General features: G+C 54.2%; 2 protein-coding genes across 2 annotated transcripts in view; one reads left to right on the forward strand and one right to left on the reverse strand.

Moving 5' to 3' along the window:
• The window catches only part of ZNF628 (zinc finger protein 628), a 57,230-nt gene extending 45,292 nt beyond the window's left edge, over window positions 1-11,938 (reverse strand). The window contains 3 exon segments of the mRNA XM_057313999.1: window positions 8,562-8,705; window positions 10,141-10,257; window positions 11,878-11,938. The gene's annotated coding sequence lies outside the window, so the exon portion shown is untranslated.
• A 48-nt stretch (window positions 11,939-11,986) lies between these two features.
• Window positions 11,987-16,758, forward strand: UBE2S (ubiquitin conjugating enzyme E2 S). Its single transcript, XM_026488514.4, has 4 exons — window positions 11,987-12,213; window positions 12,829-12,976; window positions 14,315-14,505; window positions 16,262-16,758. The coding sequence occupies exons 1-4, from the start codon at window positions 12,211-12,213 to the stop codon at window positions 16,589-16,591; spliced, it is 672 nt and encodes a 223-aa protein (XP_026344299.1). The 5' UTR covers window positions 11,987-12,210; the 3' UTR covers window positions 16,592-16,758.
• Window positions 16,759-24,429: the final 7,671 nt, after the last annotated feature.

The following is a 24,429-nucleotide window of genomic DNA, read 5'->3' on the forward strand; positions in this document are numbered from 1 at the left end:
TCAACCATGGTGTCACCACCTCCCAGGATCCACTTCAACCATGGTGTCATCACCTCCCAGGATCCACTTCAACCACGTCATCACCTCCCAGGATCCACTTCAACCATGGTGTCATCACCTCCCAGGATCCACTTAACCATGGTGTCATCACCTCCCAGGAACCATGAGAACCAATGGGGCCATCATTTCCCAGGATCCACTTCAACCATGGTGTCATCACCTCCCAGGATCCACCATAACCATAGCATCATCATCTCCTAGGATCCATGACACCAGAATATGTCATTTACTAGGATCCACTTCAACCATGCCTCATCATCTTCCAGGATCCATCATCTTGAGGGTCAAGTACTACAATGGCTGTATTTCAATTGTTTTCTGGGGTCCGATGGCACCTGTAACTGTTCCCTTAAGGGGAACTAGCACAATACACACCATTTTCCCCTTCCTTCAAAAATGGAATAGGGTGGGGGCCCCTCTGATGACATCATCCTTAGTCAGCCCCTTCTTAATGATGTCACTGCCTCCCTCCTGACTTGAGCTGATGCCTACACCAACCCCACCACGGACCTGGTCTTGGCCAGACCCCATCACCCCCCTGGTGAGGGCATCCAGGCCCTTCCTGATAACTCACAGCCCTTCACCCAACCATCTGATCGGTGACAGGGTCAACACAGAAAACTTCTATCACCACGGGGGAGGAGGGGGGCGGGCTTCACAGTCCTCAAGTGACACCTCTGCCCCGTTACCTGGACCCCCACCCAAAACAGCACTACACTGGCTTGGGCCAAACTCTCCTCAGAGACCCCATGGGCTGGGTGGACAGCTGCTGACCTCCCTGGGGCCTTCACTCATGTCTTCTGCTGGCCTGGTCCTGGAGCAGGCACATCTGGAAGGCCATGGCCACTGCCAAGGCCATGCGGGCAGTGGCACTCTGCATCATCTCAAGATGGTGGAGAAGCAGCATTCTCTCCTTATCTCCCCCTCACACACCAGGGAGCCTCCAGGGGTTTTGGGGATTCCTCAACACCCAATGCACAATTTGCCCCAATTCTCTTTGTATATAGCCATGTTGCGGGGGGGCGGCCATTCCCCCACTCTTAAAGGGCTACATACCCCCTCCCCAGCCCCCAAGGCAAGGTGAGGGGGCCTCTTCTCCCTCCTCTGGGCCGTCCCCCTCCCTCTTCTGTCTCCCCCCAAATACTGGCACCTCAGCTCATTCCTTCTCATCAGGAGCCTGGGGCAGATAAGTGGCGCTCAGCTCCCAGCACCCAGGGGAACTGGGGAGCTACCCCAACCTACCTGGGCCCCTGTGTCCCTGCTTCTAGCTGCTCCTGTGGGCTCCCCAGTCCCATCCAGGGCCTCCCCATGCCCAGTGCCCCTCAGGCAGACTGTGACTTCCCCTAGAAAGGAGCCAGCTTGAGCGCCTGCCCCCTTTCACACCCCCTTCCCTCTGCTCACCATCCCCACTGAGCACTCAGCTTTCTCCGGCCCCGGAATATAGGGGCTTGGGGCCTTTCAGCTTTTGTACACCCCCCTCGACTTGCTGTCTCCTGGCCTGGATTCCAGGTATCTTGTGCCCCCTCCCCCCACTCACTCTGCCACAGGCTGCCTGACCTTGGGGCCTTGACCTCTGATCTCAAATAAGCCATAGTGGGGAGAGGTCTCAAGGGGGTGAGGAAGCGGACTTGTTCTGCCTGATCCCCCTCCATGCTTCCAGAGCTGGGGCCTCGCCATCTGAGTCTTCCGCCCCCTGATAAACGCGCATGGGTGTGCACACACACACACACACACACACACACACACCCCTCCTTGTGGGGAGGGGTGGGGAAGGGGTGCAGAGAGAAGATAATAGGTTCTGGACCAGAAGACTCTCCACAGCTTCTTTACCCCTCCCTCTCCCTGCTCAATACCAGACTTCCCCCAGTCCCTTGGTGAGGACAGCGGCGGAGTGCCAACTTGGTATTTTTTGGAATAAACAGATGTTTCCTGAGCCTGGGTCTCAAGGTTTGCTATCGGGAAGAGATGGGTTTCCACCTCCGCGTTGATGTCATTAGGGAGTCCCCTGCATGGCCAAGGTGGGGGCAGGCATCCAGGAGTCTTTACGGGTGGTCAGGGCTGCCCCCGAGGCTGTCAGCAAGCCCGGAGTCAGGGAGGGACGCCCTCGGCGTCTATGCATTTCAGCATTTGTTGGCGCTTCCTTCTCTCCGCGTTGCTTGGTCGAGTCTCATTGAAGTGGGTGCTCTAGCAGCTTGCTGGGGCTGCTGTAACGAGCGGCCGAAGCAACTACGTCACTACAGGTCACCTGCTGGTCTGGAGGCCCAGTGGGAGAGCTGGCGCGGTGCCTGTCCCCCAGCTTCCGGAGCTCCTCGGCATGCACATCACCTTCCCTCTGTACTTCTTGTCTGTGTGCCCAACTCCCTCAAGTGGGAGGACGACGCCAGTCGTGCTGGAACAAGGCCCACCCTCAGTGACTTCTACATTCAGTTATCTGTGAAGACCCTATTCCCAAGTAAGGTCACATTCACAGGTCCTGGAGATGAGGACGTCCATAGCTCTTTGAGGGGACATGATGTAAGCCAGAACGGGGTGTGGCATGACCCCCTTCCTTCAAATACCAGCTTTTATGAGAACCGGGAAGCATTTTCCCCCGTGCGCTAAGATACTAGCGTAGCAACAATAAGAGCTGTCCCCTCATCTTAGTGTCTGACTGTAAACCGCAGTGAGGAGAGGAGGTGCCCCCAACGCTTGGCTCTGTGGACTTGAGGACACCTCTCCCCTGGGGCACCCAAGTGTTTGTGGGGAAATGCAGGCCTCCATCTTGCACGAAGGACTCATCTGCACATCTCTCTGGGTGTGGGCTGTGCGCAGTGCATTTCAGTACTGACTGTACCATTAAGAAAACCGCATCCCAGGGCGCTTGGCCGGCTCAGTCGGTGGAGCATGTGATTCCTGATCTCAGGGTTGTTGAGTTCGAGTCCCACACTGGGTGCAGAGATTACTTAAAAATAAAATCTTTAAAAAAAGAAAGAAAGAAAACCCTTTCCTCTCTGATGCATTTCAGTGTTTCCCAAATTTTAGATTTTACTCTATCAATCAGGGTTCTCCAGAAAAACAGAGCCAAAAGGGTGTGTGTGTGTGTATAGATTCATTTTAAGGAACTGCCTCATGATCGTGGGGGAGCTGGCAAGTCCAAAGTCTGTAAGGCAGGTCAAGAGGCTGGAAAGTCAGGGCACCTGGGTGGCTCAGTCGTTAAGCATCTGCCTTCGGCTCAGGGCGTCATCCCGGCGTTCTGGGATCGAGCCCCACATCAGGCTCCTCCGCTGGGAGCCTGCTTCTTCCTCTCCCACTCCCCCTGCTTGTGTTCCCTCTCTCGCTGGCTGTCTCTCTGTCAAATAAATAAAATCTTAAAAAAAAAAAAAAAAAAGAGGCTGGAAATTCAGACAGGCTTTCTATGTTACAGCCTTGAGACAAAATTCCTTCTTCTCTGTGTCATCTCAGGTTTTGGTCTTAAGGCCTTCAACTGATTGGATGAGGCCCACCCATCTGATCTAGAACAATCTCCTTTACTTGAAGTCAACGGATAAAATTAATCACATGTACAAGGTGCTTCTGGGTGACCCAGTCAGTTAAGCATCAGACTCTATTTTTTGAGACTTTATTTATTTGAGAAAGAGAGCAGAAGCAGGGTGAAGGAACATAGGGAGAGGGAGGAGCAGACTCCCCGCTGAGCAGGGAGCCCGACACGGGGCTCGATCCCAGGACCCTGGGATCTTGACCTGAGCTGAAGGAAGATACTTAACCAACTGAGCCACCCAGGCGCCCCAAGCATTGGACTGTTGATTTCAGCTCAAGTCATAATCTCATGGGTCTTGAGATCAAGTCCTGCATCAGGCTCTGCACTCAGTGGGGAGTCAGCTTGAGATTCTCTCCCTCTGCCCCTCTCCCCAACTGTCTCCCTCTCTCAAATACATCTTCTAAAAAAAAAATCACACCTACAAAATACCTCACAGCAACATCCCGACTGGTGTTTGCCCCAGCAAGTGGGAACACGAAATCTAACATCACACCCGCCTTGCGGGGAGGTGCTTGCTCCTGGCTTGCTGGAGGAAATGTGATCAGTGTTGGAGAAAGCCTCATCCCCTTCAGTAGTGTTCCCCACTGGCTGGATTTCAGCTACTCAAGTGTACCTGCTTGGCCGTAGATTGGTGGGGCAGGAGGGGATGTGAGTACTGCCGTTCACTTGTAAAGAGCTCCCGATGGTGAACGTGAGTGTTGTCTGCACAGTCTCAGAATTCGCATCTGTTCATTGGTGTCCTTGTCTGCAGGTGACCGGGAGTGTTCAGGGAGGGCAGGTGACCAGGGCGTGCATCTGAGCACGCACAGATTCTCCTAGGTACACAGGAAATTAGATGTGCCCTTGTGACTCGTGTGAAGTGGGAACAGAAGTACCTTCCAGGTAGAAGCTTCTGAGAGCCAGTAGTGGACGGACCCCCACGCTCTTCTGTTTCCCCCTGCTATGGTCACCGGCAATATTCCAGATAATGCCTGTTCTGTCGGCCCCGGAGTGAAGGTGCTGCCAGATGGGGACTTCGGCCAAGCCTCAAAGGGTATGTGGTGTGAGGGAGACACAACCCCGTTCCTTTAGCAACCGGGACCTTGGGGCTACTAGTTACTGCAGCATAGCGTGGCCTATCCTGGCCGGTACCGGGGGCCTGCAGAGGGGGAGACGGACAGCGAGGGGCTCTTCAACATCTCCTGTAATGTGCTTCTGGATTCTCGTGTCAGTGTACTATTTAAAAAAATCAGTTTGAATGTAAATGTAAGTGGTGCAGCTTTGACTGGCATTCCCCTGGCTGGGCACCTGCCGGGAGTGACTGTGAGCTGGGAGATGCCAGTCCCGTCGCGTGGCCTACAGGGTGACCAGCTTCCCACTCTGAGGTGGGAGGCCAGGGCTCACAGGCACGCCGTTTTCACTCAGCACGGCCTCTCCTTGCCAGACCCCTATATCGTCTGTGTTCCACCGAGAAGGGAGCAATCTGACCCACATACCCTGTCCCTTAGTGGGGCCAGTCAAGGCTCAGATCTGACACGAGGATTTCTGCCTCCATGGCCTGACACGTGCTCCATCTGCCACTGCCCCGCGTCGGTAAATTCGGCCCCTGCGCGGCTCTTCTTAACCTGTTGGACAGGACGGGTTTGCGCGCGTCTGAATTCTACACCGGATGTTGGGTGCGTGTGCTGCTCCCCTGCTTCCTTTAACTTTCTGTTTTGGAACAATTTCAAGCTTGCAGAATGGTGACAAGAATACGTCCAAAAACCCCTATATATCCCTTGCCCATTCACCAATTGTCACTATTTCCACACATTGCTTTAGGATTTTCTTTCCCTATAAATATCCTTTTTTCCCTCCAGAGGCATTTGAAAGTAAGCTGCATATGTCATAACGCTTTATCCCGAAAAGGACACTTCTCAAGAACAAGGACATTCTCATACACGTCCACAGGACAACGATCAAAACCAAGCACTTCACGCTGATAAGGTCCACGTTCAAGTTTCACCAACGGTCCGCATACTGTCCTTCAGAGCAACTGCTTTCCAGCCCCTGCTACGTGGGGCGAGGTGTCTGCTTACCACGTCTCCTCAATAGGCCTCTGCCTTTTTCATGACATTGACACTATTCTGTACAAGTCCCCGCACCTGGGTCTGAGGTTCCCTCGCGGAGAGGTCCAGGCTGTGTACGTCCGGCAGGAGAATCGCAGCAGTGATGTTGACCTCTTGGTGCATCAGTGTTCGGGGAGCCCAAGCCCTCGCCCAGCTGGGACTGCTGATACCAGCCTTGACCTCGTTGGCTGGCTGAGCACCTTTGTAAACAGGAAGCACCCCGCCTGAGGGTCCTGTGACACCGCCTGGCCATCTTGCTCCTCCTCAAACTTCCACCTGCTGCCTCAAGCCTCCATGGGTGATTCTCCGGCCTGCATCAGTTATTACTGTGCTCGTGGGTGATTGTGAGAACCTTCTAAATTTTTTTAAAAAGATTTTATTTATTTGACAGAGCCAGCAAGAGAGGGAACACAAGCAGGGGGAGTGGGAGAGGGAGAAGCAGGCTTGCCACTGAGCAGGGAGCCCAATGTGGGGCTCGATCCCAGGACCCCCCATCAAGGAAGCCCACTCCCACCCAGGAGAGCTCAGACTCTGCTCCTGGGACACAAAGGCACTCGGCTCTCATTCATCACCTTCTGCATGCCTGCAGATGCCCGAGCTAAGAGAGAGCAAGTCCACCAAGGGCAGAGGCCCTGCCAGCAGCCACAGACGGCGGCCTCAGACAGGAAGACGGAGGTATTGGGCACGAAAAGACGCTCATCCACAAGGGGGGGGGAAGAAGGTGCACAGGAAAGATAGAGCACCTGTGTCTGCCCCAGACGGCACGTATTTTCAAGACGGCTGACGTTCGGGCTCATTCCCACATCAGGACACTGACACAGGCTGCATCCCTGCCGGGAATGGTTTCCTCCAGATTTCCACAAAACGTGCTCCGTCACTTCCTTTAAATCTTTGCTCGAATGCCGCCTTCTCGATGAAAGTCTACCCTGACCACCTTGCCTCAAATTCCCTCCCCAGCATTACCGATACTCCTTACCCTGCTCTATTTTTTCCGGTGATTAGTATCATTTCATCCTACCAACTTTTCTTACAAACTAGCCCGAGACTTTCCCAGGCTTAGAGCTGGAAGTCCTGCATCTGGGGCAAACCACAGGTGACCACCCTGGCTTTTGTGCTTATGGGTTGCCTATCTCTCTCCCCACTAGAATGAAAGCCCCAGGAAGGCACTGTTTGGTTTCCTGTCTTGGTCACTGATCCATCCCAACCACCTGGAACAGCGCTTGGCAAACAGCTGGTGCTCAAAACAAAACAAAACACTTGTTGAATGATCGGGTCAGGTCCTGATGACGGTGGGGATCCAAACAAGGGCCACTTGGCAGAACTGCAAACACACAGGCTCTTTGCACGATCCCACTTCTAGGAATTTCTCTAGAGAAGCTCACAACTGCGCCCAAAGATAAACGTTCAAGCATGCTCACCGCAGCTTCGAGCCACAGACTGAACCTGGCGTGAACGCCCGCTGGCCGGAGAATGCTAGAAGCCGCGGTGTGCTCCTATCGAAGAGTAATGCACAACAGCTGGTCTCCACACTCCCACAAGGGGGCACGTGTGGGAACGAGGACACGGACATCTCTAGGTCAACCTCCAGGAGGTGTGGGGAAGACACCAGGGTCCTGACAGGGGTAAACTGAGGGGGTAGGAGTGTGGGGGGAAGGAGGCCAGGAGCAGCACCTCCAGATTACCTTCCCCCACTTGGATGACTGCGTGAATTCTCCCCAAGTACCTATGTCTTTCGTAATTTAACACAAATGAACAGGGGAAATGACGATTAACTTGTGAATCCAGAACTCAAGCTGAAGGGACAACCTGAGCTTCAATGCCTAAGTCTCCGGGCCACCAGTACTGAGCAAAGGAAAGCCACCCCATCCCCACCCCTCCCCAGTCTCCCACGCCGACTCAGAAGGCCGTCGCTAGGCCAGCTCCTGACTAGTTCTCATGTGTGTCCCCTTCTCTCCAACTGCCAAGCCGTCACACGAGCCCACTCCAGGGCCAGCTGCTGCTGGATTTCCTGCCTCCACTCCAAGCCTCCCATCCAGCCTACACAGCAGCCGAGCTAGCCTCCATGGAAATACCAAACCCGCTCACCACCCTCCCCACAGCAAAACTCCTCACTGGCTCCCTCGGGGTCTGAGGAGCCTGGCCTTCAGGACCACAGAGGCAAGCGCCCCCTCCATTCACACCCCATACACACGACTCGCCAATTTAAAGTGCACGATTCAATGGTTTTTAGTCTGCTCAGAGAGTTGTGCAGCCATCACAATTTTAGGACCTTTTTACCATCCAAAAAAGAAAATCTGCACCCATTAGCTGCCCCCTCCCTGTCCCCCATCCCCACACCCAGCTAGGCAGTCACTAATCTACTTTCTGTATGTATGGATTTGATGATTCTGGACTTTTCATGTCAATGGGATCATAACATACGTGGTCCAGGGGTGCCTGGGTGGCTCCATCGGTTAAGCACCCACCTTCGGCTCATGATCCTGGGGTCCTGGGATCGAGTCCTGCATCGGGCTCCCTGCTCAGCGGGGAGCCTGTTTCTCCCCCTCCCTCTGCCACCACCCTGGCTCATGCTCTAATAAATAAAATCTTTAAAAATAAAATAAAATAATGATAAAATACATGGTCCTTTGTGACTGGCTGCTTTCCCTCAGCATAACACTTCTGAGTCTCCCGCAACTTGTAGCCCGTGTAAGAATTCCCTTCCTTCCTACGGCCATGTGGCTCGACCACAGCGGGGTTGTCCGCCATCAGTCAATGAGCTTCTGGGTTGTTCCCACCTTTCGGTGATCATGGTAATGCTGTGTGAACCTCTGTGTATGACTATTTGTGTGCACCTACGTTTTCATTTCTTTGGGGTAATACCGGGGAACAGAATACAGGGTCACACGGTAACTCACTGTTTGAGCGTTGGAGGAATTGCAAGGATGTTTTCCGAAGCACCAGTAGTATCTTCCATTCCCACCAGCTGTGGAAGAGCTCCAACTTCTCCACATCCTGTCCAACACTTGCTGTTGTCTGACGTTTTCATAATAACCATCCTGCTGGTGTGAGGTGGGATCTCATTGTGGCTTTAATTTGCAATTCCCTGATGGCTGATGATGTCGAGCATTTTGTCACATGCTTATTGGCCATTTACAGATCGTTCGCTGCCATCACCGTCCCTTCCCTTCACAGGATTACAGAGGCCCTGCCTCTGCCCTCACCCCCCTCTTCTCCACCCCTCAGTTACGCAGTTACATGACCTGGAAAGCCTGAGTCAGACCATGGCACTCCTCTCCTCAACACCCTGCTGTGCCTCCCTATTCCCTCAGAGAAAAGGCTTTGAAGGCCCTGTGTGATACCCCCACCCCAACCACCCACGATTCGTTCCCCCACGCCCCATTCTGTTCCAGCCACACTGGCCTCCCTGCCGTCCCTCCAGTGTGCTGAGCCTATGTTCCAGCTGTCCCCACTGCCTGGAACACTCTTCCTCGGACACGCGCATAGCTCCCTTCCCGCCTTCCTTCAAACTTGGGTTCCCATGACACCTGCTTGGTGAGGCCTACCCCAGCCACCTGGCTTATAAAATTCATCATGGCACTCGCATCATCTAGTACCCCGAGCTCCTCCCTGATCTACTTCTTCTTCCACAGTTCTTGCTCCCTTCCACCTACCCTAAGTTTTACTTATTTGTTGGACGGTTTTATGTCTGCCTTTCCCCACTACAGAGCAAAGAGGTACCCTAAGCACCCAGGATGGTGCCCAGCACTCAGAAGGCACTCAGTAAATATCTGTTGAATGAATGGACACCTTCGATGTGTCCGGCACTCTGCTAGGGGCTGAGGAGAGTCCCTGTTCTCCTGGGGCTCATCTACTCAGAGGCGACCGTGATAACACGTAAGCAATCAAGCAAGGACAAATTCTGACAGACCCAGATCAAAGAGGGTGAAGTGAACAAGCATGGGAGTGGAAGTGAGGGAAGATAAGGTGAGCTGAGGCCATGAGGAGGAAGAAGAGGGAGGAGAAAGCTCTCCAGGTACAGGGGACCCACAGCCACGTGTCCTCCAGTGAGACAGCTTGGCTGATACTGGGGACCCACAGAAAGGCAGCCCAGGGGCCCAGGGGAGAGTGTGCTTACAGCAGCGCAGGGGTTCGTCAAATGTAGTGGGGCAGGGGACTCTTGCAAAGTTTTCAGCAGGGATGGTGCATGTTGGGATTGGGATTCCAGTGGTTGGTAAACACCCACCTACCGAAGGCACCGCCTGCTTCTGTAAACACAGGGTGACTGGAACACAGCCTCCCCACTCCGCCCCGCCCCCCACCTTGGACTGCATGTTGGCTAGGCCGCTCTGCAGAACTGAGTCCTGGGTTCGGTTTGCTGACCCCCATTCTAAGGTGACTGTTCAGGGCATAGGCGACCCTTCTCTCTCCCCCACATCAGGTCCTGTGGACTTGCGCTGAATCCCATCACCTCTCCCGACCCCCACTGCCACAAACCTGCTCTGAGTGCCTTCGCCTCCACCTGCATGACAGCAATCACCTCCTCTTTGGCCTCTGTTCCTGCCCAGAGGTCAGACGGAGTCATGTTCCGGTCAGAGCCTCCAGCGGCTCCTCCTTGATTAAAAGAAAGAACACACTGCTTACCGCAGCCTGGACTTGGGACCTTCCTGCCTCCCCCCTTACTTCTGTCGCCTCGGTTCCTCCACTCGCCAAGCTCACTGACCCAGCCCTGCCAGCTTCCTGGCAGTGCCTCAAACTACACCGGGTGTGACCCCCTTGCCAGGACATTGTGCCAGCTATTCCCTCTCACTGAATGCTTTTCTCATAGACCTTCCCATAGCTCACCACCTCCACCCCTCCCTCCCTTTCTATCCCCCTGGCCCTGATGTACCCTTCTTCAGCCTTTATCACTTTCCAACAGGACAGTATATTCTTGCTTGTCTGGCTTCCCCAGGAGGGTGTTAAACTCCACGACAGCAAGGGTTTCATCCCTTTCACTCTGCTTATTCCAAAAGCATCCAGCCTGCACAGCACCGGCGCTCAGATCTGGAGCGCACTCCTACCACTATCCAGCGGACAGGGTTGTCGGAAGCATCAAGGGCAACCACGACCAGGACCACGGCCAGGCATGCGGAGGAAGAACGATGTCTGTCTGGCCCACGACGATATGTGCTACATAATAACCACCCAGTATCCTCCTTTCTGTGTCTTTTGGATGCATTCTTGTTGTAGGGCCTGGTTGGACTACCACCTCAGCCTTGTCACTGCTGGTGGGTGGGGGCGTGGGGGCCCTGCACGAGGCAGCTGAAACCCCTTCCTTCAGTGTCCTTGTGCACTCCCTCGGGCAGAGTCCAGCGCACCCAGTAACTGCAGGTCTGCACGGTGGAGACCGGGGGCCCGCTGGGGACACCGCGCCCTCAGTGCAGGCCTGCAGGGTGGAGGCCGGGGACCCGTCACAGGCAGGGCCGTGCCTCAACCTCCCTCCTGCTTATCACCAGGGATCCCAGGGTCCATCTCTCACGTGGGGAGACAGAAACCCGACGTCGTAACTGACGCCTCGCCAGGCTCCCAAGCCACAGGCGGCCTAGCCCTCAAAGCCATGAGGCCAGCTCCTTCGCCCCCCGCGACGCACGACACGGGTCACGGGATACTGCCCGCACAAAATGGCGCCTCACAGAAAAACGTAGCCGACTCCCAGCGCCCACCCCCACCGTGGGCTGAGGAGCGGGCGCTGGAGGCCGCGCACACCTCGTTTGCATATACAAAACCGACCAATTTCGTTGGCCGCGGCCGCACTAGGCAAGGCCCCCATTGGTTACTCTCCATTCCTCCCCGCCCCCTGGCACCGCCTTCTCTGCCAAGTGCTGGCGCGTACGAGCCTCGTGACGCCATTCTACAATTGCGCCTTCCTATTGGCCAGTCAGCCTTCCATCATCCGTTTAAAGCCCCCGAATCCCGCCCACTCTTGCCCTGCCCAGGCTCCGCTGCCGACCGTTAGTCGCGTGCGCGATTTCCTGGGCGTCAGGGCACGCGCGCGTACGCCGGGCCAAGGAGGCGTCTTATTCAAACGGCCCAATCAGCGGTCGCGTTGCCCCTCGCGTCTTTTCCCTCTCTACCCTCCCTTCTCAGCGCCCCCATTCTCCAGGGACCCCATTACGACCCCCGCGCGTCCCCATTGGCCAACCCGCCGCGCGCCCCCCTCCCCAACTTCTCCTGATTCTTCCCGCAGCTTACGGGAAGGGAGCGAGCGCCGCGAACGCCCAGGACCGTGCGCGGTGACGTCACGGGTCGAGGCGCGGCCCTCCGGAGCCACGGGGAGGTGTGGCCTACGGGTGGCTATAAAGGGGTGACGGTGCGCGCGCGACCAGCTCAGTGCGGCCGGGCACTCGGGGCGGGCGGAGTTCTAGGCGCGCTGCGCGGCGGCCATCGGAGGCAGCGGGGAGTGGAGCGGGGCCGCCGGGGCCTTTCCAGGGCCGCAGCGGCAGCAGTTGGGCCCCCCGCCCCAGCCGGCGGCCCGGAGAGCGCAGGAAGGGGGCCGGGGGGACCCGCCCCCGGCCGGCCACAGTCATGGTGAGCGCGGAGGCCAGGCCTGGGAGGGGCGGTCGGAGGGCCCCCCGGAGGAGGAGGCGGGGTCTCAGGAGCCTCTCGCGGACTGCCCGGGGAAGTGGGGGGGCCCTCCTGGGGTCCCGGGCCTGGAATGGGCTCACGGGCCTTCCTGGAGGCGGGGCAGGAGCGGAGCCTGAGCGGCCGGCAGGTTCCCCGGAGGGAAAGGCCCGGCTGAGTCCCGGGGAGGGCTCAGGGGCTTTGTGGCTCGCTCGTGGGTGTTCGGGGAGCAAGGACGCTCCGCCTCCGTCTCCAGCCCCGAGCTGGGGTTTTGAAGAGGGTTTCACCAAGGTTAGGTAGGGTAAGGGGACCAGGGTAGGCCTCGGGCGTACCCGGAATCATGGGGGACCATGCCGGACTATGAGCGAGTTTGGATGCTACTGGCGAAGGTGGACCCATCCGCAGCCCCCTTCGAAGACCGCCCCTATTTCTAGTGGGAGGTCAGCTTTGGACGGCCATTTGAAGCATACTGGGTGGGGGATCTGGGACTGCAGGGTCGACACCAGGGTGGTCACTGCGTCCTTAGATCCTGTAGGAGGCCCCGACCCCTCCAGCTTCTCACCCTCCTCTCTCTGTGTCCAGAACTCCAATGTGGAGAACCTGCCCCCCCACATCATTCGCCTGGTGTATAAGGAGGTGACAACACTGACTGCTGACCCGCCTGATGGCATCAAGGTCTTTCCCAATGAGGAAGACCTCACTGACCTGCAGGTCACCATCGAGGGCCCTGGTGAGTGTGGGATTGAAAGGAGGGGGGAGTGTGTTTATGGATTTCTCCTTTTCAGTACAAGAGCAGGTCAGAAAGAAAGACAAATAGCATATGATTTCACTTATACATAAGTGGAATCTAAAAGCAAACGAACACACCAAAAAAAGCAGAACTAGGACAAGAACAGGAAGCCCCCATTATAAGTTGGGCTCTGCCAGGTGCTGGGGACGCAATGGTGGACCCACAGAGACACCTCTTACTCTTGGTGCTCACAGTTTGCAGGGCAGGGCACCACAATAACCAATTATCATGGGTATTTTTCCTGTAGGTAGTGAGAAAACCCTGATCCCTGAGACAGCATTTAATGGGCGCCTTAGGGGGGTTCGTCAGATGGGGCTTCTCTGGGACCTAGAGGGTGGGCCGGATGACCGCAGACTTCTTGCTGCCATGCTGGGGGTCCCCAGGACAGGGCAGGGAACAAGCCAGACGCAGCGTCACGGGAGGGAACAGTAATAACCAAGTGATCACACGTGGAACCGTGCAGTGATGTAGTGACTTGTTTCTACAGAGTAAGCCGAGGTGCCACGAGGGTGTGGTGGAGGAGGTGGTCGGGAGTGGGACAGTGGTAAGGGAGTCAGTGCTCCCTGGTAGGCCAGGTCCTGAGGCAGGTGGCCTGGATACTTGGTAGAAACAGAAGAGACCGGTGAAGCTTTTAGGGCTTGTAGGAGTCTGGAAGAAGTTGAGAAAGGAAGCCATTGGTGGATTTCAAGCAGATGTGAAGGCTGCAGTGTTCAGCTGACGGGGAGGGGGCGGTCAGGAGGCCGTGGATCACTGGCGTTCCGCGGGTGAGGTGAAGTGGCTTGGCTGGACTAGTAGGTGGGGTCAGATTCAGGAGGAGACCAGGAGATCGGCTGCCCAGGCTACCACGGAGGGATGTGGTGACCGGGACATGAGGAACAACTGTGGGTCCAGAACCACTCCTTTTTTTGTGAGACGAGCAAGTTGGGGGAAGAGAACCATTCACTGAGATGGGCAGATGGGAAGACTGTGGAAGTGACAGAACAGTCCCATCAGTTGCCTGCGGGCCTTCTAAGTAGATGGTTTTCCAGGAAGACAAGTGAGGGCAGTGGCTGTCCTTCTTGGGAAGGGTACATGACTGAGACACTCGAGAGAAGAGGCACCAGGGGTGGCATTTGGGTCCCCTGGGAACCTAGCCCCATCATGCTCTCAAGAATGCCTCGGTGGAGGAGGCAGCAGGGCACTCGCCTCATAGCCAGCCTGGAGACTAGGCTTTGGGGTTTTTTTGCAGTACCAGAGAGTCCCAAGCCTTCCTACTGAACCCCTTCTCCCTTACTCCAGAGGGGACCCCTTATGCCGGAGGCCTGTTCCGTATGAAACTCCTGCTGGGGAAGGACTTTCCTGCCTCCCCACCCAAGGGCTACTTCCTGACCAAGATTTTTCACCCCAATGTGGGCGCCAATGGTGAGATATGTGTCAACGTGCTCAAGAGGGACTGGACGGCTGAGCTGGGCATCCGGCATGTGCTGCTGGTGAGTTCTGGGGTGGCCCAAGCGCCTCCTTCCTGGACATCCCACTGATGTCTGAGCCATGGTGCACGGTGTCCGTTTGAAAATCAACCCTGAAGGAATTGGGGGCTTCCGTGTAAAAATCCAGGTTTCCAGCTGGAAAATTCTGGACGGATTGGCAGTGCTTCAGCCAGGACACTAAGTATGGTTGTCCAGGCTGCGCCATGCCTTCGGTACCTTTGCTATAGAACAAGCCATGGGTTTGTATCATAGGATGCTTTCCTGGTGGTACAAGTCAGCATTCGGTTAGGGGTGTTGGTTTTTTCCCAAGCTATAGTTCATGGTATAAAATTCAACATTCTAAAGTGTATAGTTATCCGGTAGTCACGAAATTTGTGTGACCATCACCACTGTAGTTCTAGAATATTTTCATAAACTCGTTTCTCAACCAGCAGTGATTTGCCCCACCAGGGACGTTTTGTGTTATTGTATCTAGTGGGGGCAGAGCAGGGGTGCTGCTTGACACCCCCACAGAGCCGTGTCAGCTGAGCCAGTGTGGAGACACCCGTGATCCCCACGGGCCACTAAAGCATTTAGGTCACCTGCTGCCTCCCCACCCCACTCAAAGCTTAAGAAATTTTTTGAGGGGCGCCTGGCTGGCTCCGTCAGAAGAGCATGTGACTTCCGGGGTGTGAGTTCAAACCCCATGTTGGGCGGAGAGCTTGCTTTAAAAAAAATTTTTTTTTTCCAGTGGAATTGCTGATGAGCCCTGGGGCAAATGGTAGGGGGTTTCCTGCAGGGCACTTGGGGAGGATTGAGCTCCAAGGTAAACATCCTCCTCCTCTCCCTGGAGTGTCCGCTGTGGCTGCCAGGGACACTGGAGATGAGCTCACAGAGTGACTGTGTCCCCGGTGATCCCGAGGAGCTGCAGTGTGGGAGCTGCGGGAGGGGCCTCTGGCTGTGGGGTCACTGGTCAGAATTTGGCTGTGGTCCTGGGTCCCTGATGGGCATCAGTGGTGTTTGCTGGGCCAGGTGTGCTGTATGTCTTAGCAGCCAGGGGAGCCGCTCTTACTGGCCTCGTGTGCAGGCGAGAAAGGTCTTGTCACCTGATGGAGGCCAGGCATGTTCTGGTCCTTGCAGGCTCTCTTTCACAGTGGCTGAACGTGGAGGTGGGACAGACACCACGGTGTAGGGGCCACCGCTGGTCCAGCCAGGCCCACGTCCAGCTTCCTCAGGGCTGCCGGCCATACCTATATGGAGTCCGTGTACTTTTGGCTTCAGTTTGCCCCTCTGTTAAAGGGCTCAAGAAGGGGTATTGGGACTGGCTCCCTTCCTAGACCTCCCTCTGCGTACTCCTTAAGCACCAGTCCCCCTTTAGCTACGTCCTGGTGCCTTTCTCGGGTCTGATCCACACACCCAGAGTCTGGCTCTGGTTTGGGATTCCCGGTAAATCCAGTGACAACCCTGGGTTTATGTGTTTTGCTGTAAGGAAGTTCTGGAATCCAACAGACCCAGGTGTGAGTGTCTGAATTGTCCCCCTTGCTTCCTGAGTGACCGTGGGCAAGTCCCTTCCCTGTCCAGTTCAGGCATCAGTCACTGGCCACTGGGCCTGTGCAGGTGACATTGAGCAAAGGTGAGAGGACACAGGTGTGAGTGGGGCCAGAGTCAGGGGATGGTGTTGAGAACAGGGAACAGCCAGTGTGGAGGCCCTCAGGCTGGACTCCAGAGGCTCGGGGGGGCTGTGGGTGGCCCAGCCCTGACCATGGCCCTCTCCCTACAGACCATCAAGTGCCTGCTGATCCACCCTAACCCCGAGTCCGCCCTCAACGAGGAGGCGGGCCGCCTGCTCTTGGAGAATTACGAGGAGTATGCCGCCCGCGCCCGCCTGCTCACAGAGATCCACGGGGGCGCCAGCGGGCCCAGCGGTGGGAGCGCCGAGGCTGGCAGGGCCCTGGCCAGTGGAGGTGCCACCCCCTCCACTGACCCCATGGCCCCTGGGGGTGCGGGAGGGGCCGACGGTCCCATGGCCAAGAAGCATGCGGGGGAGCGGGATAAGAAGCTGGCAGCCAAGAAAAAGACGGACAAGAAGCGGGCGCTGCGGCGACTGTAGTGGGTTTTTCTCCCAGCTCTACCCCCCCCACCCCAACCCCCAACTCTGTCTCTAAGTTATTTAAATTATGGCTGGGGTGGGGGAGGGTGCAGGGGCACTGGGACCTGGATTTGTTTTTCTAAATAAAGTTGGAAAAGCAGCTGCTCTGCCTCACAAACACCCCAGAACCGCTGCCTCCTCCACACTGGTCCCCTGGCCCTTGAAGTGCATGCACAGGGCTGCAGCGCCGGCCGAGCTACGGCGGTGGGGGCAGGAGTCCGAAGTCCCGCCTGAAAGCCCGGGAGCTGGGCCTGCTCCTGATCACACTTGGCCCTGTTCCTTCCTGAAGCAGGTGTGTGGCTTGGCAGGGTCCCTGCCCTGGACAGCCAGGTGACAGGTGTGGGCCCACCTGCTGGCACCTCAGCCCCTGATCCAGCTCAGGATGACAAAGCATGTTCCGTGTGTATTTCTGCATCCCAGGCCTAAAATAACGCCCATTCAACCCTTTCTGTTGCTCTGTGGTTCAGGTGTGGCGAGCTGGCTCCTCTGCTGGTTTCCCAAGTGAGGGCGTCTGACTGCCAGTCCACGTCCCCAGCTCTTCAAGCTGATGGCGGGTTTCAGTCCCTCGGGCTTGGAGGGCCCCTGGCTGTCCTCCACTCTTGGAAGCTGCGTGGGTTATCCCCCGTAGCCCCCTCTCCCCACCCCTCTCAACCTCAGGTGCCCCACTCAGGGGCCAGATCCTTCGGATAGGCTCAGCTGACTGGGGGAGGCCACCCAGGCACTCCTGTGAAACTCCAAGTGACCTTGTCCTAAAAACCAGTCTGTCACATGGACAGGTTCTGCCCCCCCACACACACACTCCAGGGGAGGGGCAGGAGACGTGGGGCAACATGGTATACACAGACCACTGCCCTTCCTGTCCCATCCTGGTTGACTGCAGGCTGGTGGTCCTCGTAGGTCACAGACTTATCGGGGCCAGAGGTGAAGGCTGCAAAGCCAGAGTGGTACAGTGGGGAGGAACAGAGTGGGTCTTGGCAGAAACCGTTGAAGGCACAGGGGCTTTAAATTGGCTCACTGTTCATTAACAAAATTTTATGGTCCTCTCAAAAGAGGATAACGGAAAGAGGAAGGAAAACATGTCTACGTAAAGACTTGTATGTGAACTTTCATAGTCGCTTCCTCAGTAATGGACGAAAAATGGACACAACCCAAATGCTCAACAGATGAGGGAGTAAAGAAACGGAGTTCGTGGAAGGGAATACCACTCAGCAAAATACTAACACCAAAAACAGCATGGACGAATCTCGAAAAAACTCTGTGCCAAGTGAAGCCATGTACAGAAGTGTACAAAACACCTGTTCCACTTAGGTGAACTCCCAGGACAGGCACTACTGCTCCAGTGGCCGGAAGCAGGGCATTGGCCGTCTGTGATGGGGGAAGACAAACAGGCACGGGGAGCCTTCTGGGGTAAGGTGCGTATTCCAGATCTCGATTATACTGCTGGTCACACAGGTGCATACATTTGTCAAAACTTCAACTATACTCAAAACAGGTGTAATTCTGTGTAAACTATATCCATGAGGTTTATTTAAATATTTTTAAATCAACTCGTTTTTGTAAAGTAGGTGGACGATAAGTCAGTGGGCAGAAGATAACTGCAAGACATAGAACCAAAAAGGACTAATCCAAAGTATGTAAAGAGCCCTTAAAAATCAATAAGAAAAAAACACTTGACAAAAAGGAAATTCACACGACTGCCAAACACATGAGGAGATTCTCGATAGTCGAGAGGATGCAGTGCAAGCCACAGTTGGTAGCCCTCCCCTCCCATGAAGCGTAACAGTTCAAGTCTGACAACACCAAGTGTTGTCAAGGTCGTAGAGCCACGGACACCTTCCCATGTCCCTGGTGGGAGCACGCACTCCTTACTCCTTGGCATCCTCGCTCGCATCCCACAGCCTTTCACCATTTGTCCTAATTACAATCAGTACACACATGGTCATACATTCGAGAAATGATGCCGAGAACAAAAAATAGAACCACCACTGCTTTGATCAGCTTGGAGGAATCACAGACGTCACGATTAGCCAAACTGGCAAGTCACAAAAGATTCCCTCAATTAGGATGCCTTAGTGCACAATTCCAAAGCAGCTGAAAATAAGTCGTACTGCTGAACAGAGAGAGGTAGGTGATAGAGCTGTAAAAGCAAGATGTCTCCATAAAGCTGGGGAATCTGGTTACAAGGAACCCTGGAGGGCTTCTGAGGAGCTGATAGTCCTGTTTCTTGGGTGGTGCTTGCTTTATAATTATTTTCTGTATATATACTGTACTTTTTCGTATATACGTATATATACGGTATTTCAGAATCTTTTAAAATATTTTTTATTTAAGATTTATTTATTTATTTGAGAGAGAGAGCGAGCGCACACAGGCAGGGGAAGGAGCAGAGGGAGAGGGAGAAGCAGACTCCCCACTGAGCATGGAGCCAGGACTCGGGATCATGACCTGAGCCGAAGGCAGATGCTTAACCAACTGAGCCACCCAGGTGCCCCTTTTTAAAGATTTTTACTTTTAAGTGATCTCTACACCCAGCACAAGGTTTGAACTCCACCCCGAAATGAAGACTTGCACGCTCCACCAACCCAGCCAGCCAGCCAGGAACCCCTGTACTGCAGAATTCTTTTTTTTTTTTTTTTTTTAAGATTTTTATTTGACAGAGAAACACAGCGAGAGAGGGAACACAAGCAGGGGGAGTGGGAGAGGGAGCAGCAGGCTTCCCTCTGAGCAGGGAGCCCGATGTGGGGCTCGATCCCAGGACCCCGGGATCAGGCCCTGAGCCAGAGGCAGACACTTAATGACTGAGCCACCCAGGCGCCCCTGTACTGCAGAATTCTTAAAACATGAAGAAACATTATGTGTGAATATGGGCTGACCCCCAAACTGCATTAAGTGAACAAAAAACAACGTGCAAACAGTGCATATGATATACTACCATTTCTGTTAATTTTTTAAAAACATTTGAGAGAGGGGCGCCTGGGTGGCACAGCGGTTAGACGTCTGCCTTCGGCTCAGGGCGCGATCCTGGCGTTGTGGGATCGAGCCCCACATCGGGCTCCCTGCTCTGGTGGGAGCCTGCTTCTTCCTCTCCCACTCCCCCTGCTTGTGTTCCCTCTCTCGCTGGCTGTCTCTCTCTGTCAAATAAATAAATAAAATCTTTAATAAAAAAAAAAAAAAAACATTTGAGAGAAAGAGTGTGAGTAGGGGGAGGGGCAAAGGGAGAGGGATAGAGAATCCCCAGGCTGACTCCCCACTGAGCGTGGAGCCCCACAGCAGGGGTGGGGTATCTCGATCCCACAACTCATGAGATCATGACCTGAGATGAAAACAAAAGTTGGATGCTTAACCGACTGAGCCACCCAGGCGCCTCTCCTGATTTAAAAAAAAAAAATTTTTTAAGATTTTATTTGTCAGGGAGAGAGCACGGGTGGGGGAAGGTGTCCCAAAATTTTTGTTTAAAATAGGATACGTGGGGCGCCTGGGTGGCACAGCGGTTGGGCGTCTGCCTTCGGCTCAGGGCATGATCCCGGCGTTGTGGGATCGAGCCCCACATCAGGCTCTTCTGCTATGAGCCTGTTTCTTCCTCTCCCACTCCTCCTGCTTGTGTTCCCTCTCTCGCTGGCTGTCTCTATCTCTATCGAATAAATAAATAAAATCTTTTTAAAAAAATAAAAAATAAAATAGGATACGTGTCAGGATCCCTGGGTGGCTCAGTCGTTAAGCATCTGCCTTCGGCTCAGGTCATGATCCGGCGTCCTGGCTCCATGCTCAGTGGGGAGTCTGCTTCTCCCTCTGCCTGCCGCTCCCCCTGCTTGCACTCTCTGTCTCTGACAAATAAATAAAATTTAAAATAAGATAAAATAAAATAGAATATGTGCTACTTGCTTGCATATTAATTTAATGCTTCTGGAAGGTCACGTTAGAACCTGGGAATACTAGTTGCCTCAAGGAAAAGAGTGCTTGGGGTACCTCATGAATGTTACTCGTTCAAAAAGCCAATTCTTTATTATTTTGTTTTAGATAAAAGTTTCTACAAAGGGGGGCACCTTGGTGGCTCAGTCTGTCAAGCGTCCACCTTCGGCTCAGGTCATGATCTCGCAGTCCTGGATCAAGTCCTGCATCGGGCTCCCTGTTCAGCCAGGAGTCTGCCACTCCCCCTGCTTGTGCTTTGTCTCTCTCTCTTGCTCTATCTCAAACAAATAAATATATTTTTTAAAAAGTTTGTGCAAAGAAACAGCTCCCTCCCATTCCTGTCTCCCCAACACCCAGTTCCCTTTATCATGGACAACCAGTGTTACCAGGTATATTTTTCCAGAGAAATTCTACACGAAAGCAAGCAAATTTAAATACATATTCTGTTAAGTCCGCCCCCTTTAATTTTCACACAGCACACAGTGTCCTGTACACAGCATACTGCTCCTTGCTTTTTCTTTTTTTCTTTTTTTCAGATTTTATTTATTTGGGGGGGGGGTGCAGAGGGAGAGAGAATCCCAAGCAGACTCCATGCTGACTGAGGACCTGGATGCCGGGCTTGATCTCACACCCCTGAGATCATGACCTTAGCCGAAATCGAGTCAGATGCTTAACTGACTGAACCAACTAAGCCACCCAGGCGCCCCTGCTCCTTGCTTTGTCAACTACACTGAAAGTCTTGGAAGTCTGCACAGCAGCACCTCCCTGCTCTTAGCTGCCTAGCGTCCCATCGTATACACATGTCACGATCTCTTATCACATGTCCCGTTCTCATTGACCAACGACGCCGGAACAAATGGGCTGGAACAAACTGGACGTGGGCCATGAGGCACACAAGGAACAGGTCTTTAGAGCAAATCTTAGAAGTGACATTACTGTGCCGAAGTGTACCTTCGTCTGTAATTCGTGCAGATGTTGCCGAGTTGTTCACCACGTGGTCTGTACCAGTCTGTGCTCTGTCAGCAAGCATACCCATTCCCCCATGTGTGCACTAGCACTTTGAGCTTTACCTAACGTGGACTTTTCCCAGTCTGAGAATCCTAAACCATCTTAGAATTGTATTTATTTGAGAGGGAGAGAGAGAGCAAGAGCAGGGGAGGGAGAAGCAGGTTCCCTGCTGAGCAGGGAGCCCGACACGGGGCTCGATCCCAGGACCCCGGGATCACGACCTGAGCCAAAGGTGGGTGCTTAACCGATGGAGCCACCCAGGAGCCCGTATCTTAGATTTTTTCTTAATAAACTTTTTTTTTTTTTTTAAGAATCGTTCTGATTTTGGGGGAAATTATGACACTACAATGTTCCCTACTGCCGCCTCTCTCCCATAAATACTGTACTAAATGCAGATGCTAAAACAAATATGCTGGTTCTACTGGAAGAGAGCCCAGGGCCAAGGGTGAACACATAGTAGGGGCTGACTCAGCAGGCTGCTCGAACCCCACATGTACACACGGCATGTGGATAGTTATGAACAGTTTCCAAAAAAGATAAACACGTTGCAGAACCAAGGGCTGGGATCCTGGGGCCCCTCTCCCCCTGGATACTCTCCTTCCATTTGAGCATCTCCAAATCGCATGCACGTGCCATTCTCATAATGAAAGACTTTCAAAGAACAGATGATTTTATTCCAGCAAACGACTATAGGAGAAACGAAAGGAGCTCAACATAATTGCTGGTTATCCTGGCTCAGAAACGCTGCAGAGGATGCCATGACATTCACACACACACACAGAAGGCCGGGGCCGCTTGTGCAAGCTTGGAAACGTGGGCTATCGGGGTGCATGGATTTAGCATAGGTGTTCAAAGTGCTCTGGAAAACCCGAACATCATTTTGCCTGCAGGCAAAGAGTTACAGACCTGGAAAGACATCTCTGATGGTTTGAGTCCATCTGGTCAAAATAACTTATAATAGTAAACATTCATTCATTCATGCAGAGATTTGTGAGCCTTTTCCTAAGCTTTTTGCACACTGTGTCTCCTATAGTGTCAGGAAGTAGGGGCTGTTGCTGTGCACACGTCACAGATGAGGGAACAAGAGTACAGGGATGTTGAGCCATTTGCCCAAGGTTGCACAGCCAGGGAGCACAAATGCAAACAAATTTAGGGGCGCCTGGATGGCACAGCGGTTGGGCGTCTGCCTTCGGCTCAGGGCATGATCCCGGCGTTATGGGATCGAGCCCCACATCAGGCTCTTCCGCTATGAGGCTGCTTCTTCCTCTCCCACTCCCCCTGCTTGTGTTCCCTCTCTTGCTGGCTGTCTCTATCTCTGTCAAATGAATAAATACATAAAATCTTTTAAAAAAATGCAAACAAATTTAAATATATAGAGAGCCCCAGCGTTATCTCCTGTACTGGTGCAGGTGGAAATACAATCCAGCCCAGCCCCTGCCATGAACAGAGCAATACTCAGCCCTGAGTCCCCAGTGCTCTGAGTGACACCGTGTGGGAGCCACCAAGGGTGTGCCCTACACTCAATTCTGCAAACATTCCCAGGACTAGCACTGGGGACAAGGAGCAAACAAAACCAGTCTCTGCTTCGTGGAGCCCTTGAAATGATCCTATTTCACATATGGGGAAACTGAGGCATCGAGAGACTAGGTGACCCACCCAAATGCCCACAGCTGGGAGCCGGCAAGCCTGTCCCGACCAAGGCAGCCTGACTCCCGTGGCTGCTCTGAGTCACTAGCCCCGATGGGGGGAGGTGGGTGGCAGGCTGAAGGAGCAGGGTGGTCTCTCTCAGCACGTGTCACCCCATCGCCTCTTGGCCCCACTGTTTCTGCTGAGAAGTTGTCAGTCTTGGGGTTCCCTTGCATGTGAGTCATTTTTCTCTTGCTGCTTTCCAAATTTTCCCTTTGCCTTTGACTCTTAGCATTACTGTGATGTGTCTGGGTATTTGAGGCTTACTTTTTTTGAGAGAGAGAGACAGTGCAACTGGAGCCGGGGGTGGAGGTTTGGGGGGAGAGGGAGAGAGAGAATCCCAAGCAGGCTCCATACCCAGCACATAGCCTGATGCAGGGCTCGATCTCACGACCCCCAGATCGTGAGCTGAGTCAAAATCAGGAGTCAGACGCTGAACCAACTGAGCCACCCAGGTGCCCCTGAGGTTTACTTTTTATTTTCCCTGTTTATCTGATGCCAACCCACATCACTCGTGAGAAAAAGGTTTGAATAGATGGCCCCATGCAAATCACACCTCCCCCAAGTTCTCCCCTTTCCCAGAAGGGGGGAGATGGGAAGCTGAAGTCTGGGGAGGGGACACCGTGTGTCTGAATCCACACAGCACTGGGGACTCCATCACAGAGACTCAGGGCAGAGACCCACTCCCTCTGTCCACCCTTCTCCTGGTTCTAGCACACCAGTGGCATCCAGACGCGTGGTGTGGCCCTCCCGGCCCAGCCACCCTGATGAGGCCCAGTGCCTGAGCCCATGTCACAGAGACTGAAGTCAGAGAAGCCACACAAGGAGGGAGGGCTCAAATACTTGTCTGGAAGATGCCAGCGACTAGGACTCCACGTGCAATGAGGGCTCCAGGGCAGACAGGGAACAGACACCACCCAACTGCCAGCATCAGGAAGAGGCGGGCAAGCAGACCTCATTTCCAATACTTACTGAGCATCTCCCAAATGCTGGGGCCCTGGACTGAGTCCTGGCTCACCAGCACAGGACATACGTATTAGATGGACATCAGTGCTATGGACAACAGTAAACCTGGAGTGGAGGAAGTGCTGCAATTCTTCATGGACTGGTGAGGAAAGAACTCACTTTCAGGTGACACTTACCAGGGTGAAGCTGAGTCTCACTGCTGGAAAGCACCTTCCAGGGGAAGAGCAACT

Source organism: Ursus arctos, unplaced genomic scaffold (genome assembly GCF_023065955.2).
Source record: "Ursus arctos isolate Adak ecotype North America unplaced genomic scaffold, UrsArc2.0 scaffold_19, whole genome shotgun sequence".
NCBI classification, from domain to species: Eukaryota; Metazoa; Chordata; class Mammalia; order Carnivora; family Ursidae; genus Ursus; species Ursus arctos.